At 38.2% G+C, this 19,754-nt stretch overlaps 1 protein-coding gene across 1 annotated transcript in view; it reads right to left on the bottom strand.

Annotated features, from left to right (window-relative positions):
• The window catches only part of LOC126327583 (esterase FE4-like), a 74,713-nt gene that overhangs the window by 32,504 nt on the left and 22,455 nt on the right, over positions 1 to 19,754 (bottom strand). Inside the window, exons 5-7 of the mRNA XM_049995900.1 lie at positions 18,916 to 19,101; positions 14,229 to 14,428; positions 5,097 to 5,262 (exon numbers count right to left, since the gene is read on the bottom strand). Of these exons, the coding sequence (XP_049851857.1) occupies positions 5,097 to 5,262; positions 14,229 to 14,428; positions 18,916 to 19,101 (552 nt within the window). The remainder of the gene's footprint in view (positions 1 to 5,096; positions 5,263 to 14,228; positions 14,429 to 18,915; positions 19,102 to 19,754) is intronic.

Raw genomic sequence — 19,754 nt, forward strand, 5'->3', positions numbered from 1 at the left:
CCTGCTACTAACAGTATTCATGTGGCAGAAGAAAGCTATAAGAGCAATTACAGGTTTACATGCTGAGATTCATGTTCAAAGCACTGAAAATATCCAAACATTTTCACTGTGCTTTCCCTTTGTATTTAAACTATCTTCTTTCCACAATAAATACTTTCCCTTACAGACTACACATAAAACTAGAAACAGAAATAATGTAGATGTGAAATTTAAATGACTATTCAAGATTCAAAATAGTTTTAAACACACAGGAACAAAAGTATATAGGAAGTCCCAGGAGGAATGGTCGTGTTCAAAGATATGATGTAACCCTCATTCAAAGCAAAAACTTCATATGCACAGACACCCTACTTGAAGTGGTTTTTGAGACAGAACACATTTAATGTGCATTTTTTTTTGTCTAATGGTGCCTGCATATATGTTTTACCAACACATCCTCTTTGATATTTTATTCTAGCCCAACTTATCTTTTAGATTTCAATCTCTTTGATAAAGATGTCTTACTGCCAATTTATAGGCCTATGCATCCAGGACAATCTAAAATGGGAAACAAACATTAATAAAATGAATAGTAAGCTAAACAAAGTGTGCTATGACCCATGAATCCTCACATAATGCACAAGCCCAGAAACTGGTCACACAGCCTACTATGCACATCTCCACAGTGTAATGCAGTATGGTATTATATTGTAGAGAGACTCTACATATAGCCCAAACATTCAGTACACAGCTCGTGGTCGTGCGGTAGCATCCTCGCTTCCCACGCCCGGGTTCGATTCGCGGCGGGGTCAGGGATTTTCTCTGCCTCATGATGACTGGGTGTTGTGTGATGTCCTTAGGTTAGTTAGGTTTAAGTAGTTCTAAGTTCTAGGGGACTGATGACCATAGATGTTAAGTCCCATAGTGCTCAGAGCCATTTGAACCATTTGAACCCAAACACTCTCCTGACCCAAAGGAGAGATATAAGAATAATGAATAAGGCAAAGCCGACCGATAGCTGCACCCCTCTCTTCCAAAAGTTGCTCATCCTATCCCTTGGCAGCCTCTATATACTAGAACTATGCAAATTTGTAAAAAGCAATATTACAAAATTTAATAAAAATGTAAATGTCCATGACTATGATACTAGGCAGAAAATGAAACTCCATGCTAAAGAAATGCACACCTCTGCATTTAAAAACTGTCCCTTTAACAAAGGCATTAAAATATGAAACAGCCTGCCATCAGAAGTAAAAAACAGTAAGTCCCTGTCTGTATTTAATAAAAAATTAAAATCATTTCTACTTGATCATTGTTTCTACAGTGCAAGTGACTTTCTGCTCCACATGGGTGGAAAGAAACATGAAACAAATTGCAGCAAAGAATTTTGTAAAGAGTAAAGCATTAATGCAAGTATGTGTAAAAATCTTGCATCCATATCATCTGCTACTAAGCAAATTAAGTGCAGAAAGAACATCCAACCAGGTACTTTTGTGTACATGTGTGACAGAAATACAGCATTAAAATACAAATGTGTTACTGAGTATGTAATTTGTGTTTTCATAAATTAGTGTGTTCATAACTTCTCAGAAAATATTTATGTAAACTCGTCTTTGTGTAAACTTTCAGCATATTACTTCATGCCAGCAAACTATCATAATGTCCAACATCAAATGTATGTTTGTGCATCACCATGTGCATGTCATGCACAGTATAGATTCAGAGGACAATATATAAATAAACTAGCTCACTGAATGTGCAGTTGGCCATGGGGTGCTGTTAGTGAAGTTATGCAAGGGATTGAAAGTGTATCAGAGAGAAGCATCTATTAACTGTGTTGGTACTCATTCTGACTAAAATGCTACACATCTACACTAATGAAGAATGTGCATTTATGATGTATGTTTACTGTTTCTGCAATGGTGCTACTGAAAAAAATCATTGGCACTTTCAGACATGTTAAATTCCTGTATGTAGAGTATCCACCATTTCTGATCTTAGGGCATTTACCAGAGTTTTCAGCACATTGTGTGGAATAACTATTTTTCCTAGTTCCCATTTTTCTTCTGAAAATGTAGTACACAAACCTTAAATAAACAGCAACACACTTATAGTGCAGTCTAGTCCTACTTCTAACACAGGGTGACTTCCTGCTCATACCAATGCTCAATGAACAGGTCTGTACCAGATGAGATGTGCAAATTTTTGTGCTCTCAAAAAGATAAATTATTTAGAGTGAAATAACAGTTAGTTTAGTACAGATTACTCATTAAACATAGATATTAGTTTATTTTTCAAGCTTCCTATTAAAGGTTTCAGTGTTCTTATTAGCGGTAAAATGTTAATGTCATTTTAAGGCATCACTGCTGTTTCTCTTTGGTTTGAGTTAACTTATGTTTGTAAACTGCTTTGATTTTTTTTCTTATTCTCAGTGTCTGTTATTGTCATCAGTCATTGACTGTAAGCTATTACATTTTTAAATAAACTTTGTGCAAGCTTCCTTATAATGAAGCTTCATTTACTGTGCCTGATTAAATGTTATGGCCCCATGTGCTTATGTCTGTTTTACAATAAGTGGCAGAGTTTTTTTGGTGGTATTATGAGTGACAGCCTAGTTCATAAATAAGGTGCTAGTGAGCATATATGCAATAAGAGAGAATTGTTTAAGAAACTGGACCATGTGCAAAGCTCAATTAAAGTTACTGTGGGTGATGGTAAACTTCTTCATGAGGCTGGGTGTGATACTGTGGAACTGTATGCAGGGAATGGGGCTAAATTTTTTTTAAACAGTAGTTTAGTGGACTGTTTTTTTGTGCCTGACTGAAATTAAATCTGTTTTGTGTAGGAGCTGTGTTGGATGAAGGTACCTGTTTAGTGCCAAAGAAGGAAAAATACAAATCCTTGAACAGTAGAAGTGAAGTTCATGCATTATCCAATAGGTCAGTAAAATGTATCATATGTTATTTTCCCTAAAAAGAGTGCAGTAAGAACCATCAATGGTTACTCTGATGTCTGCAGATAAAATGCAGTCTGTGGTTGACAGTAATGACACTAGTGACCTTTTATCAGTCAATATTGAAAGTGGTCAGTTAAATTTGTCTAATTACATTGAAAATTTGACTCTCTGGCATAGAAAGTTCTGCGACATAGCATTGTGCATGCAAAAGAATTATTGTCACATAAAGTAGTGGACTTCACTGATGACTTTGTCACTTGTGAAGAGTGTTTGGCAGATAAACAACATTTTTTTCCCTTTCTCAATCAATTCATAAATTCATAAAAAGCTAATGCCCACTTGAGTTGCTTCATGCAAACATCTGCAGACTGAGGAAAATGCATTCACTTGGAGGAGTGAGATACATTTTGCTTTTGTAGGATGACTACTCAGATTATTTCAAATTGTTCTTTATGGTCAGAGGCATGAAGTTACAGGTCTGATCAAGAACTTTATTGCAAAAGCTGAGAGAGAAAATTAAAATAACAGCTCGAGGGTAGCAGTACTGACTCAAGTATATTGTGAGTGAAAATGGCATAACCCATCAAAAAATAGATGCTTCGTAGAAACATCACAGCAAAATGGAAGAGTTGAGAGAGACATGTGCACCTTGGTTGAAGCTGCTTGTTCACTGAGGTAAGGAATGCCCAGACAATTTTGGTCTGATGCGCTTAACATGTGGCTTATGTGCTAAATTAATCTGGTCCAAGTCCTGTTGAAAATAAAACTCCATCTGGAACCTTTTAAGGCATGTTGGTTAATTTGGGGTAGGGGACCAAACAGTGAAGTCTAGTCCCTTCAGGTTAACGAAGGCTGGGGAAGGAGGTCACTGTGGCCATTTGAAAGAATCATCCTGGCATTTGCCTGAAGCTATGTAGGAAAATGCCTGTTGAGCAGTTTTATACCCAAAATTGGAGGTAAAGAAATCTACATCCTACAGCATCATAGTTTTGCCTGAACATTTTGTTTAAGCTTTCTGTTGAGCTTCAAACCAAGGACTGCAATCAGTTCTGAGAACAATGCTGTAAAATGCTAGCTCAGATTTCACCCAGTGTGAGAGGTTAGCTGCCTTCACCAACTTAGTCATTCCCTGTTGCAATTGAGGAAGCATCATTTGTGCTGATGTGGGCCATGCTTCGCAAACATGTAACTGGCTCTATCCAGTGCATTAAACAGCCACTGTCTGATGCTCTCTACATCCAGCAACCACAATTCACACTTGCCTTCCTGACATGCCTGCTATTTTCCTGATGGGTTCTATCACCCATCTTACATTTCACATCTCCATGTCCAGCAAACTCACTCTCTGCACTTGTCCAGAACCTTCAGGAATATAATATGACCATACTAAGGACCAAAATACGAGGCATCCTGTACTGTCTCAGAGAAATTCTCAGCAATATGTAAAACTTCATGATGTATCATAAGGTTGGCACAACACTGGGATGGGGCACAAAAGATGAAAGAATAGCACTGTCTGATGGAGCATGTGAGGTCTATAACAAGGCATGGCAAGATTGCTGCCAGTTCCCACATTTACCTTCCAACCAGAAGTTTGCTGTTAAGACTCAGGTGAGTGTGGGATGGCCAGAGTGTGGTATGACATGAGAGTCCTCAAGGGAAGAGCTGCCATAGTTTTTGCTGCAAGTGTCTCAGCATCACTGCAGATCAGGAAAGCACCCTGAAGTCAGTCAACCACATTCAACTCAGCTCCCAACTGTCTCCAGGCAGTGCTCAGTTTCCCCCATTATTGTGTTGTGTTTACAACAGGCTCAGTCCCTAATAACCTTTAACTTTGCTTCACTATGCAACAAGAAATATACTGTAAATTGGGTAGTTGCTAGATACAATCTAAATACTGCTGCTATGTTGCTCCTGACTATTACTCTACGACACCCAATCAACAGTAATGCTCACAAAATTATAAACACAACACAAGACAAATACATCGACACTTATGGTTTACTTGTTTACAGGAGCATGTAAAATGAAGAACAAAACAAGTTGTGTTTGCAAAGAATGTTCTTCTTAGCTGACCTAGTTCATACCTGCTCTCACTTTAGGGACTGCTATTGAAACAACACAGAAGCTTCACAAGAATAAGTATATTTTGAGGTCATACCTTGTGTTCTGCTGAGTAATTCATAACTTGTGATGCCAGTTAGATAAGGTACTTGATTATAGCGTCCTTCAGACATAATAACCCATGGTTCTTCAGTCAGGAAGGCACCATCATTTTCTGGTTCCACATGTGGCACCCATACACACATCATGAAGCCTGTACGGTCCTGTAATACAGTACATATTTCTGAAAACTTTGAGCTGAGACCAAAATTTTCTCCATGTGCACAACTGGGCAACAGTTACTGATTGTATGAGTCATAAAATTTTCAAAAAATGGAAACTCCAGACTGGAATATCAACAGTATAAGGAAACAGACAGACTGCTGATCATCATAAATATGACTTACTGAGTTGCAGACAGGAATAACAAAAAGACTGTTACACATTTAGGTTTCAGCCAAAGCCTTCTTCAGAAAAAGAAACACACTCACATTCATTCACACAATAAAGCACACCTCTCACCCACACGACTGCCATCTCCGGAGGCTTGGACCAGAATGTCATAGACACATTGAAAGGAAGAAGCAATCTTGAGGGGGCAAGGAAGGGGAAGGGATAGTTGGTTGTAGGTTGCCGAATAGAAGAATGGAGCATGCACAAGGTATGACAAAACTACCAACAGGTGCAGTGTCGGGAGGCTGTGGGGCAGAGAGGTAGGGAAAGGGGTGTGGGAAAGTGGAGTGAAAAAGAAGAGTAGCTGGGAAGGGGTGGGTGTATCAGCAGAGGATGGCACACAAAGAGGGTGAGGGGATGTGAATATGGAGGAGGTGATAGGAAAGAGGGTGTGGATATGGTTTGGTGGAATGTGTAGAGACAGTAGATTATTTTAAGTTGAGGCTCAAATAATTTCTGGAGCAGAGACTTTGTTGTACAGATAACTCCCAACTGCACAGTCCAGAAAACCAGTGGTTGAGGGAATGATCCAGATGGCCTGGATTGTGAATCAGCCTTTGAAATGAAGCATGTTATGTTCAGCTGCCTGTTGTGCCACAGGGTGGTCTGCTTTGCTCTTGGCCACCATAAAAAAGCTGTGCAATTCTAGCAGAGCTGGTACACAACATGGGTGCTTTCACAGGTGGCTTGGCTTCTGATGATGTAAGATAAACCTGTAACAGGACTGGAACGGGAAGTGCTGGGTGGGTGGATTGGTTGGGTCTTGAACCTAGGTCTTTCACAGGGATATCATAAATGGGCCAGAGGATTTAGTTTGGGAGTGGCATGGGGTTGGACTAGGATGTTGTGGAGGTTGGGTGGGCAATGGAACACTACCTTAGAAGATATGGGGAGGATCTTGGGTGGGATGTCCCTCATTTCAGGGCATGATGATTGACAATCAAAGCACAGATGAAGGATGTGGTTCAGTTGTTCCAGTCTGGGGCAGTACTGGGTGACAAAGGGGGCACTGTTTTGTAGCTGACTCTTGAGATTGGTGGGAGGACTGGGTGCATGTAAGGAAATAGCACAGAAAATCTGTTTGCAGACTAGGTGTGAAGGATAGTGCCTGTCTGTAAAGGCCTTGGTGAAACATACAGTATAATTGGAAAGGGAGTTCTTGTCATTGCAGGTATGCCATCACTGGGTAACAAGGTTGTATGGGAGGGATGTTTTGAGTGGAAAGGTTGGAAGCTGTCAAAATGTTGGTATTGTTGGTGGTTTGTGGGTTTAATGTGGTAAGAGGCGTGGATGGAACAATCAGAGAGGACAATAACAACATCTAAGGAGTTGGCATGCTGGGTTGAGAAGGACCAAGTGAATTGATTGGTAGGTTGTGGAGGAATGAGAATAAGCTGATTTGGTCTTGAGTCCAGATCATGAAGAAATCATCAATGAACCTGAACCAGGCAGGGTTTGAGGTTCTGGGATTCTACGAAATTTTCCTCCCGATGGCTCATAGACAGGTAGGCATAGGAGGGCCTTGCAGGTACCCTAGGCTGTGCCATGCATTTCGTTTGTATACCTTCCCTTCAAAGGAGAAGTAGTTATATGTTAGCATAAAGTCAGTTAGGTGAAAGAGGGATGAGGTAGTGGGTTTGGAGTCTGAAGAACATTGGAAGAGGTAGTGTTCAGTTGTGGCAAGACCATGCGCATGTGGGATGTTGATGCATAGGGAAGTGGCATAAACAGTGATCCAATAGGAAAACAGGAGGTAAAGGTGTCAAGATGGCTGAGAGTTGGTGAAGGAAGTAGTTGATACCTCTAACATGGGAGGGTAGATTACAGGCAATTGGCTGGAGGTGTTGGTCAGTGAGGGCTGAAATATTTTCCATGGGGGCCCAATAACCAACTACAATGGGGCAACCAAGGTGTTGGGTTTGTGAATTTTTGGGAGTATGTAGAAATTGCTTGTGCAGGGTGTCATAAGGGTGATGAGGGAACTGGAGTCAGGGGAGAGGTTCTGGAAAGGACCTAAGGCTTTAAACAGGGATTGGAGCTTCTGTTGTACTCCTGGGGTGGAATCACTAAGGCAGAGTTTATAGGTGGATGGGTCAATTAGCAGAGCTCTTCTGCCTGGTAGTCACTGTGATGCATCATGACAGTAGTGGAGCCTTTGTAAGTAGGGAGGATTATTAGGTCAGACTGTGTATGGCTGTCCTCTCCTCTGCTGAAAGGTTGGTTTTCTGAGAAAGGTTCCTGGGGAAGGATGGTGAGGCCAATTTTGAGGCAAGGAATTCCTGGAAAGTGGTCTGGGGCAGGTTAGGTGGAAGTGGGGGAGGATTACACTTGGAGGATGGTGACATGATCTGAGAGAGGCTGGGTTCAATGCTGGAAATAGGTTGGATTTGGTTGGAGAAATTGGTGACAAAGAAATGTTTCCATTACAGGGATGAGAAGGAGAGTACATCTTTCATAAGTCCAGTATGGTTAAATATGGGTGTAGAGCTAAAAGTGAGTCCTTTGGATAGGACTAAAACTTCTGTGGGGCTGAGGAATTTGGTGAAAAGATTAACAATAACATTCCAAGATTGTTTGGACTCTACATTTGGAATGATGGTAGGGAGTGTTGGGGGATTTGCCATGTTGAAAAGGTCTGTCAGGCAGTGTCTGGGTGCTATGAGAGGTTGACAAGGAGAAGCACTTTGAGTAGGATAAGGACTGGATAGTGGTGCCCCATGGCAGCAGTAGAATGTCAGCATGTTGGGTAACTTATGGAGGTGGTGTCTGGAAAGCTCTTCCAGGTGCTGGAGAGCAATGGACTCAATTTCAGAAATGTGATGTATGGAATAGGGATTGCAAAGTAGCGTTACCTTGCAGAGGGATCAGAGGAGGTTCTGGGATACATGTGCCAAGGAAATATGTTTTTGCAGTATGTAAGGGATAGAGTTTAGTCGACTGTGAAAAGATGGATGCCATTCTGAAAGGACGAGTCTGATCTGGAGAAAAGAATTTTTATGGTTAGGCCACTGGGCAGAATTCCATGGTTTAAGACACATTTAAGGAACAGGATGTGGGGTGGGATTTTAGCCAAGTGAAGAGATATCTTTCTGAACTGGTACACAAAGATAGAACAGGGGTCCAATGTGGCAGGTATGGCATTGGGAAAAAGGGTAATGCCTTAGGAAATGGGTAGGAAATGAAATAAAGGTGTTAGTTGCTTGGGAGGTACTGGATAGCAAAAAAAAGATAAGTAAAATTGATACAGGTGTACTAAGACATGCAAAGACACGTGCCATTTCCCCACACACCCTTAATCTTCCCACCACCTCCAAGAGCCAGCTACAAAAGAATGCCCGCTTGGTCACCCGAAGCCACCCTGAATTGAAGTAACTGCACTAAATTCTTCATCAGGGCTTTGATTAGCTATCATCATGCCCTTAAAAATGAAGGACATCCTACCCAAGATCCTTCTCAGCCCTGATAATGTGGTGTTCCATCTCCCACCAACCTCCACAATGTCCTAGGTTCAAGACCTTTCCAATCCACCCTCCCAGCCCTTCCTATATCAGTCCTCTCATAGGCTTATCTCACCACTTCAAAGGCAGGGCTGCCTGTGAAAGCAGTCACGTTGTGTACCAGCTGAGCTGCACAGTTTTTCTTACATTGGTATGTCACCAACCAACTGTACATGAGGATGAATGGCCACCACCAAACTGTGGTCAGAAACAAAGTACACCACCCTATGCCACTAAATGCTGTAGAACATAATATGCTTGATTTCCACTTTTATGAACTGCACAGGTTGGAGTTACCCTTATAACACATTCTCCACTCTAGAAATTATTCTGGCCTCTCAGCCTATGGCAACCTACTGCCCCTACAATCTCCACCCAATAGTTTCTGGCCCCTTGTCTTATCACCTCCTCCCCTCTCACATTCCCTCATCCTCTTTGTGTGCCTCCCTCTGCTAATTGATATTTTAGTTTGATAGACACTGTGCTTGTAAACCCGATGAGAAATTAATGTAGAAGGATGTAACATTAACTTCATTCATTCACAAAATGATTCTGAATTTTTCAAATGATATAACTTCTGTTAAACCAATGACCTGAGTTATGTATTCAGTCAGATACAAATAAACAGCTGTGAAAAAATTTTGTCAAGGGCTGTGAACATAAGTAATATTAGAAAAAAAATACTGATATAATTATTAAGGGTTTTGATTGTATTGGTCCCATGATGCATTTCCAACATGTCTCAGAATGCAGTGTAAGTGCAGAGATGTTTATTGCAGTTATAGACTTCATTGAAGCTCTATTGCATGGTGGTCGGATATGGCTAGTTTCAGAACAGGCAAACTGTAGGAAAGATGGATCATGTTTGTTATTATGTTATCCAGCAGCAAAACATATCTGGATAATGTAACAGCAAACATGAGCCATCTTTCCTACAGTGAATTTGTTCTAAACCTAGCCCTCTCTGATCACCATGCAGTACAGCTTCAGTTGGAGACAAATGAGATGCCCTTTATCACTAAAAAGGAACTATATCCAAGCAAAATAATTATGTATAATGATAATGTCAACAAATTGAAGTGCATGTTAGCACACATATGATGGTGCTATTCCAATAATACCTTTGCTGCTGACTTCTACTACTGTTTTGATGGCACATGCTCAGTTGTTAAACAAACTAAAAATACAAACAAAAATAATTGGATAAATAATGATGTCATTGAAGCAAGGGTAAAATTACCATCATGCAATGTTGAATAATGACCAACATCTCAAGCTAAAGGAGACCTTCAGAATTTACCAAGAATCCAATAAAGACTTCTTTAAAAAGACCAGGAGCAACTATGTAGCAAACAAGCTTCAGGTTTCACACACTGTTACTACTGGTGTCGGGGGAGTGATAAACAGTTTCAGAACAGCCAGAGACAAATCTTTTATGGACTTTATTATTGACCACAATGGGATGCTAGAAGAAGATCAGCTTGAAAATGCTGGTTATATTCAATGAATATTGTTCTTTAGAAGATGATGCTGTCAGTGACAAACATAATAACCTACAGTGTAATTTTAAAGGCAGTCCATCTGATAACATTGTTAGCTCTCTAAAATCTTCCAGTTCCACAGGGCATGATGACCTCAGAATTAAAGTATCAAAATTGCTCAGTTAATTGAAGAGATAATAAGTGGCACTGAGAACAAGCAACACGTTGTATGTATATACCTCAAATTTATGAAAACTTTTGACTGTCTGAATGCTAGTATCCTATTCGATAAGCTGTGGAACATTGGCATCAGAGGCACTGCTTATTAATACAATCTTACATGAGAAAGCAAAAACAGTTTGAACTGCTTAAAACTGCAAGTCGTGTTCACAAATCCAAAATTGTTAGGACAAAATATGGAGTGCCCCAGGGCTCAGTATAGGGTCCTCTTCTTTTTTTAATTTATGTAAATGACATATAATATTGCACTCAAAGTTCCAAAATAGTTCTGCATGGAGATGATACACCCATTGCATGTAAAATGGAATCATTTAATGAACTAGAGAACCACTGATATAATGTGACAATTGAAACTGTTCAGTACTTTAATGAAAACCACTTAAATGTAAGCAGTAGTAAAACATGTATCATGGAGTTTAGCAACAGTACTTTTAATGATGAAATTAAGTTATACATAGGCAATAAATTAGTATAAAAAGAGTTTAGTGCAAAATTCATAGTCTAAGTATTCAATGAAACCTAAAATGGGACACACATGTTGACATTCTTGCATGTGAAGTGTCTAAGAATATATTTGCAATTAATTTGATGAGCAAGTTCTGCAAGGCCCTGTTGTCCTAAGGACTGCATACCATGCTCTATTTTCGTCTAATCTGAATTATGGAATAGATATTTGTGGAATGACAACGAAAGCAAATCTAAATAAGATATTGCTACCCCAAAATAGGGCTATGAGATTCACCTGTGTAGCAAAATATAAGGAATCATGCCAAGGCTTCTTTCCAAAAACTGGTGTGCTAACTGTAATAAGCATGTACATTCTAAAATCCATATGAATTGTTAAAAGATTTCAGGCCAAGATCTGTTCTGGTTTGTATCAGTACAGTACCAGAAATAAAGAAAAATTTTATGTCAGCAGCCACAGAACACCAGTGTATGGAAAGAATCCACAATATGTAGGTTTAAAGTTAGGAAATGTACTGTCCAGTAAATTTATGACCCTACCCACAATGAAGCTTAAATTTTGAGCAAGTGAAATTCCTGTTACAAAATCCCTCTTACACAGTAGAAGAATATCATACTTACATACAGATTAAGAAGTGCTTCAAAAAATATATAGATAGTGTTAAGAAAACCATTTTATTTGTAATTTAATCACTTTGATAGTCAATGACATATTCAAAAGAAGGTATTCTTGTGCTATGTATCAAGAATTGTAACATGCTTTTATGCATATGCAATGTATAATTTGATGTTGAATAAAGTGTTGTAATTATTACTATTATTATACAGTTCTTCATTTTATTTGAACCATTCTAAAATATTGACTGTAAAAATTGAAGTAAACCAAGTATCTTTACTTTTTATCACAATGGAAAGAAATAACTTCCTAATCAGTGCATAAGTCATTTATATTTCCTGATGTCAAGACAATAAAGGTTAAAAGCCACTGAATAACAAATATTAGTTCTTTTTCTATCAAGAAGGCACTAAATGAACATTATTTATGTAATTAAGTCTCAGTTTCTTTAAAAAGTAATAGTGATAATTGTAAGATCTACATGAGAAATGTGAAAAGAGGGGTACCCTCTGCATCAGCTACAAGTCCTGGTATCCCAAAAAATGTGTAAAAGTAAATCTGAAGTATATAAAATATGAATTTGAGTGAACATACCGTTAGTGCTCAGTAAGTGATAGGAAAAATGAAATAATGAACACATAATGACAAAAGGAAAAATGTTAAGTCTGTTAATAGATTATTTAGTGACAATTTTCCCAGTTTTCTACCAATAAACCAAAGACTGCCACCTGATTCATCCACAGCTCAGCCTACGTGAACATTCCATTTCATATCTGTGCCAAGTTTCACAGCTAGGTATTTGCAAGAGTTGACCAATTCCAACTACGACCGATTGTATTATAGTAATAGGATAATATATTTTCTTTTATTTTGTGAGCTGTATAATTTTACATTCCTTAACATTTAAAGCAGGCTAGAAAAGTGATTTGGTAGTCTTTATACCACATTTAAATCTTATCAAGGTCTGACCAAATATTTATGCAGCGTCTTTCAGATAGTATTTGACTACAGATAAATGTGTCATCTGCAAAAAGTCTGAGATCACTATTGACGTTGTCATTAATGTACAACATGAACAGCAAGAGCCTCAACACATTTCCTTGTGGCATACCTGAAGTTACTTCTACATTTGACAATGACTCTCCATTCAAGATAACATGCTGCTTCTTCACTATTAAAAAATCCCAAATACAATTACAAATTTTGCTTATATGCCACACAATCATATTTGTGACAGTAAGTGTAGATGTGGCATTGACTCAAATACTTTTCTGAAATCAAGAAATACTGCATCCACCTGACTGGCTTAATCCAAAGTTTTTAGTACAGCATGTGAGAACAGTGCGGGTTTTGTTTCACATGATTGATGTTTTCAGGATTGATGCTTGCTGACATGGAGGAAGTTGTTCTGTCTGAGGTAACTCATTATGTTTGTGCTTAGAATATGTTCCAACTTTTGATGACAAATTGATGTCAAGGATATTGAATGGTAGTTCTGTGGATCACTTCAACTACATTTTGTGCCTCTTGCCAGTCTTTCGTTCAAGAGATCTAAGGCAGATTCTAGTTAGAACGACTGCAAACTCAGCTATAAATTCATTAATGAATCTGACAGGGATTCCATCAGGCATTGGAGGTTTGTTCAGTTTTAACAATTTCAGATGTTTCTCAACCTCACTGGCACTAACACTTATTTCACACGTAATTTCAGTGGCATTAAGATTAAATTGAGGCAATTATTCTGGGTTTTCATTTGTAAAGGAACATTTGAAAATGGAATTAAGCATTTCAGCTTTTGTTTTGGTGCCTTCAGTCCAGTTCCTGTCTCATACATGAGTGTGTGGGCACTGCCTTTCAGAGAAGGGATTTAGTAATATTTCACAGAATGTCTTATCATGCACACCACTAAGAAAACTGTAATTTTCCCAGTTGATTTTTGGATGATGAAAGTCTCCACTGATGATTGCAAATATGACTGGTGAAGTTAAGTGCAGGTGAGCTGTGATTTTGTGTTTCTGAAGATATCAACATAAACAAAAGCAAGATAACTTATATCTTTCTCATCTTAAAGAGATCCAGATCATTTAATATGTTGCAAATACTATGAGAAATATGACAATTCTTTTAGGGCAACAGAAAACACCAAAGTCTTTCCAAATTCAGAAATGCATTCCTATACAGCCATTTCATTATGTGGAAGTAATTCACTTTAGTCAGCTAAGAGAGTTTTATAAAGCTGGAACTGAGCTACCAATACTTATTTTACAAATATTACAAAAAAAGTTTCAACCATTTTATTCCCAGACAAATTACTTTGACAACTGTTAAATGATGAAAGCTTTATTTGGCAATAGATTAGTTAGAATAATAATATCAGTCATGGACATTCTGCAAGACAATATACCTATTTTTGCATTAAAAAACAGCTGGGGTCCTACCTCGTCAGAGAGAGCTGGGGACTTCGCTTTTACCAATTCAGTTGCTTCAACATTCATAAGAAAGTCCATAAGATCTGAAGTGCTTTCTGCATTATATCCTAAGTATGAAACATAACGGAAAGTTCTATCCGCTGCATTTTTATCAAATGCCCATGGATTAAGGGCTGCTCCACTTGACGCTATTCCACGATGGAAAAGACCTGTGGACAGTCAATGTAGAAATAATCATCATCAAATATCATTTGTAATGAGACATTGTGAGTATATTATTTATACTTTGTATATATTTATTTTCTAGACATAGGTGAAGGGAGGGGTGGTAGAGTTGTTGTTGTTGTTGTTTTTATGGTCTTCAGTCCTGAGACTTGTTTGATGCAGCTCTCCATGCTACTCTCTCCCGTGCAAGCTTCTTCATCTCCCAGTACTTACTGCAACCTACATCCTTCTGAATCTGCTTAGTGCATTCATCTCTTGGTCTCTCTCTACGATTTTTACCCTCCACGCTGCCCTCCTATGCTAAATCTGTGATCCCTTGATGCCTCAGAACATGTCCTACCAACCAGTCCCTTCTTCTTGTCAAGTTGTGCAACAATCTCATCCTCTCCCCAATTCTATTCAATACCTCCTCAGTAGTTATGTGATCTATCCATTTAATCTTCAGCATTCTTCTGTAGCACCACATTTTGAAAGCTTCTAATTTCTTCTTGTCCAAACTGTTTATCGTCCATGTTTCACCTCCATACATGGCTACACTCCATACAAATACTTTCCTCGATTTGCTTTTGTTGGTGTTGATGTTCATCTTATATCCTCCTTTCAAGACATGGTCCATTCCGTTCAACTGCTCTTTTAAGTCCTTTGCTGTCTCCGAGAGAACTACAATGTTATCGGCGAACCTCAAAGTTTTTATTTCTTCTCCATGGATTTTAATACCTACTCCAAATTTTTCTTTTGTTTCCTTTACTGCTTGCTCACTATACAGATTGAATAACATCAGGGGAGGCTACAACCCTGTGTCACTCGCTTCCCAACCACTGCTTCCCTTTCATGCCCCTTGTCTCTTATAACTGCCATCTGGTTTCTGTACAAATTGTAAATAGCCTTTCACTCCCTGTATTTTACCCCTGCCACCTTCAGAACTTGAAAAAGAGTGTTCCAGTCAACATGTCAAAAGCTTTCTCTAAGTCTCCAAGTGGTAGAAACATAGGTTTGCCTTACCTTAATCTATCTTCTAAGATAAGTCTTAGGGTTAGTATTGCCTCATGTGTTCCAACATTTCTACGGAATCCAAACTGATCTTCCCTGAGGACAGCTTCTACCAGGTTTTCCATTCGTCTGTAAAGAATACGTGTTAGTATTTTGCAGCTGTGACTTATTAAACTGATAGTTCAGTAATTTTCACATCTGTCAACACCTGCTTTCATTGGGATTGGAATTATTAAATTGTTCTTGAAGTCTGAGGGTATTTTGCCTGTCTCATACATCTTGCTCACCAGATGGTAGAATTTTGTCAGGGCTGGCTCTCCCAAGGCTGTCATTAGTTCTAATGGAATGTTGTCTAATCCTGAAGCCTTGTCTCAACTTCTTTCAGTGCTTAGCCAAACTCTTCTCACAGTATCATATCTCCCATTTCATTTTCATCTACATCCTCTTCCATTTCCATGATATTGTCCTCAACTACATCGCCCTTGTATAGACCCTCTACATACTCCTTCCACCTTTCTGCTTTCCCTACTTTGCTTAGAACTGGGTTTCCATCTGAGCTCTTGATATTCATACAAGTGGTTCTCTTTTCTCCAAAGGTCTCTTTAATTTTACTGTAGGCAGTATCTATGTTACTTTTAGTGAGATATGCCTCTACATCCTTGCATTTATGCTGTAGCTATCCCTGCTTAGCCATTTTGCACTTCCTGTTGATCTCATTTTTGAGACATTTGTATTCCGTTTTGCCATCTTCATTTACTGCATTTTTATATTTTCTCCTTTCATCAATTAAATTGAATATTTATTCTATTACCCAAGGATTTCGACTAGCCCTCATCTTTTTACCTACTTGATCGTCTGCTACCTTCATTATTTCATCCCTCAGAGCTACCCATTCTTCTGCTACTGTATTTCTTTCCCCCATTCCTGTCAATTGTTGCCTTATGCTCTCCCTGAAACTCTGTACAACCTCTGGTTTAGTCAGTTTATCCATGTCCCATCTCCTTAAATTTCCACATTTTTGCAGTTTCTTCAGTTTTAATCCACGGTTCATAACCAGTAGATTGTGGTCAGAGTCCACATCTACCCCTGGAAATGTCTTACAATTTAAAATCTGGTTCCTAAATCTCTGTCTTACCATTATATAATCTATCTGATACCTTCTAGTATCTCCAGGATTCTTCCATGTATACAACCTTATTTTATGATTCTTGAACCAAGTGTTAGCTATGATTAAGTTATACTCTGTGCAAAATTCTACCAGACGGCTTCCTCTTTCATTTCTTATCCCCAATCCATATTCTCCTTCTCTCCCTTTTCCTACTCTCGAATTCCAGTCACCCATGACTTAAATTTTCATCTCCCTTCACTAGAGAGAAAAGTAAATTAGACAGTCCAGTCATACTAATGAAGTAACCACCAATGTTCAATATCAATGTGTGATAGCCACTCACAGATGGAAGGTGGCTGTGGTGGGGATGCAGAAAACAGTGCTATCATTGTCATAATGTAGAAATAGAGGGATTTCTCTGACATACAGTATCATCTTTGGCTTTCAGGTCATGGATGGAGGCAGTTTGTAAACTGTTCACATGCTGCTGTGGTTAAATTATACTGTATGTGGTGAAATGGTGCTATCCAAAATTGGCTCCAAGACAACTGTGATGCCCCCTGGTCTACCAGTCTATAGATGACAGGTGCAACTGACCTCTCATATCAAACAATCGGCTACCATCAGTGTCTCCTCAATGACTGATCAATAAATGTTGATGTGTTATGACCTTCGCAGCAGGCACCTGGTTCATGCACCGGTGCTTACTGCTGTTCACTTGTGATGAAGGCTGGAAGTTGTACACCAATACCACAACTGGACATCCACAGAATGGTGATACATGGCCATTTCAGATGAGTCACGTTTTAAGCTCAGTCAGAAAGATGGCCATTGATGCATATGGTGTGAAATCTGAAAACAAACACTCTGAACAATCTTTGGAAGGGTCCAGGGAGGAGGATGGAAGATTATTGTATGGGGAATGTTTTCATGTAATCACATGTGTGATCTCATCATTCTGGAAAGCACAATGGATCAGCACAATTATGTTTCTGTCTTTGGGGACCATGCCACCTCTACATCTGTTTGTTATTCCTTGGCATTATTGTCATGACACATTTGTTGGCTTTGTTAGTTCACAACAAATTTATCGGCTTCCAACCTAACCTGGACCATGCAGTACATCACAGACCATCTTTCACCCCAGTCTGCATTAAAAGGAAAAGTGGCAATAGCAGTATTACAAATAAGTGATGTATTGAATTAGTCTGTTTTCTTGCACTATATAAGTAACTGTTATCCATCTATACTGACCATAAAATAGACTTACACCTAAAGTAGGCTACTCAGTAGTAACTACACAGCAATGAATTAGTTTATCTGACAAAGCAGGAGTTGCTATTCATTTTAATTCTTTTTATTTTGCTTGTATTTAGTGGTTCTTAAATAATAAATTGTCTTTGAAGTACAAACTGCACATGATGTGTACTTCTGTCACATCCATGTTAATGTTTTTAAGGAAAAAAATTTAGTTTTATAATCACACTGTAAATTTTTAGCAGTTACAATAATTATTTCACTTTGTAAAAACAAATATTTAACAGGAACATTTCCAATAATTATATTAAAATTCAAAATGCTTTTTAAAATAAATGTGTTAAAGATAAATATTTGAGATCTTAAATTTCTTTGAAATGAACATCATCTTTGCTGAACATTTGGTATTTGATTGTAAGATGGGTTTCATTGGTTCTGCGTAAATGCTTAGAGAGTGGTTAGAGGAAATGTATTCACATAGTGAAAAATAAATTTTGCGTCTGATGAAAAACAAATGAATTCAAGGTCTTCTTTTGATTTTGATATACCTGACCAACATATTGTGTTTGTATTTAGCACAGAGTCCAAAGGACGGAAGAAGCTGGATAACACTTAGCTACAGTGAGTGAGTGACTGCAATGAAATAAGCAGATAAGTATAACTTAGTAATAGTTAACACTTAACCCGTGATGTTGTGGAGAAATTGTGATATGTCATCCAATATTATTTGAATTGTATGAACAATGGATCATTAAATTTTATGGTTGTTTAAGAATGACTATTTTTTGTTAATATAGAATAGGGCTGAAAACTGAAGTTTTCAATTACAAACATTCTATGACTTCAAAATTTAAAGTGTCATGAATGTGTATGTTACATTATATGTTCTGTGTCAGTCCATTTTAATATGGGTAAGAGTGACCAGCTTCTCATTTCTAAATTTCCTCTGTTTTTCTTGCTTTCCTAACTGAGGAAACTAACTATCAGATTAAAAAATTACTCATTTTGTACATATTTATCAATACATCAAATTTCACATCCCTAAGGTAAATACTGGTCAGCCATTCTGTCTTCTTGAAAATCTGCTATTATCATACTTTGTCTTTGTAATCATACCTTTTGACAGTGGTGATAACAGATGATAATGAACTGAAGCTCCTCCTGCACTTTGACCAAAAATAGTAACATCATTGGGATTTCCACCAAATGCAGCAATATTCTGTTGTACCCACTGAAGTGCAAGGACTTGGTCCTTCATACCAAGATTCCCAGGAAGGAGTGAATCACCAGTACTCATGAACCCTAAAAATATAAAAAAACATGTATTTTAAGTCTGAAGCAGAATGCAAATTCCTTTTTAACAAATATGAGAATTCAACAGACTGATTATGAAACAGAGGGCAAGGGAACTACAGGATTCACATCTTTCATAGCTTCCCTTATATCATCTATGTCTGCATCACCACACAGTGACTGGCAGAAATTTCTTTGGCTACCGTTCTTTCATTTCCTTTTCCATTTGAGAATGGTGTGCAAGAACACTGACTGTCAAGCCTCTGCATGAACTCAAATTTCCCTGAGTTTTACATCATGATCATTTTGTAAAATGTGTGATGAAGGAAATAATATATTGTCTAACTCTTCTTGGAATCTACACTGTTTGAATTCAGTACAGATTTCTCCTTGATATAGAATGTTTCTGTTTTCGTGTCTGTCACTGTAATCTGATAAGCACTTCTGTGATGATCTTGTGCTTACTAATCATCTCAATGATGTTCCTGTAATACTGCCATGGGATATGTCCCAAGTCACTTTTGCATCTGATAATTTCACCCTGCTACAGTGTGCTGAATTCTTGTGTTGAAGAGTCTTTAATCCAGTTATAAACCTGGTGTGATATTCTATAAGCTCAACTTTTGATCATTGTGTGACAGTGAGCAGTTATATTGAATGCC

This window comes from Schistocerca gregaria, chromosome 2 (assembly GCF_023897955.1).
Source record: "Schistocerca gregaria isolate iqSchGreg1 chromosome 2, iqSchGreg1.2, whole genome shotgun sequence".
NCBI classification, from domain to species: domain Eukaryota; kingdom Metazoa; phylum Arthropoda; class Insecta; order Orthoptera; family Acrididae; genus Schistocerca; species Schistocerca gregaria.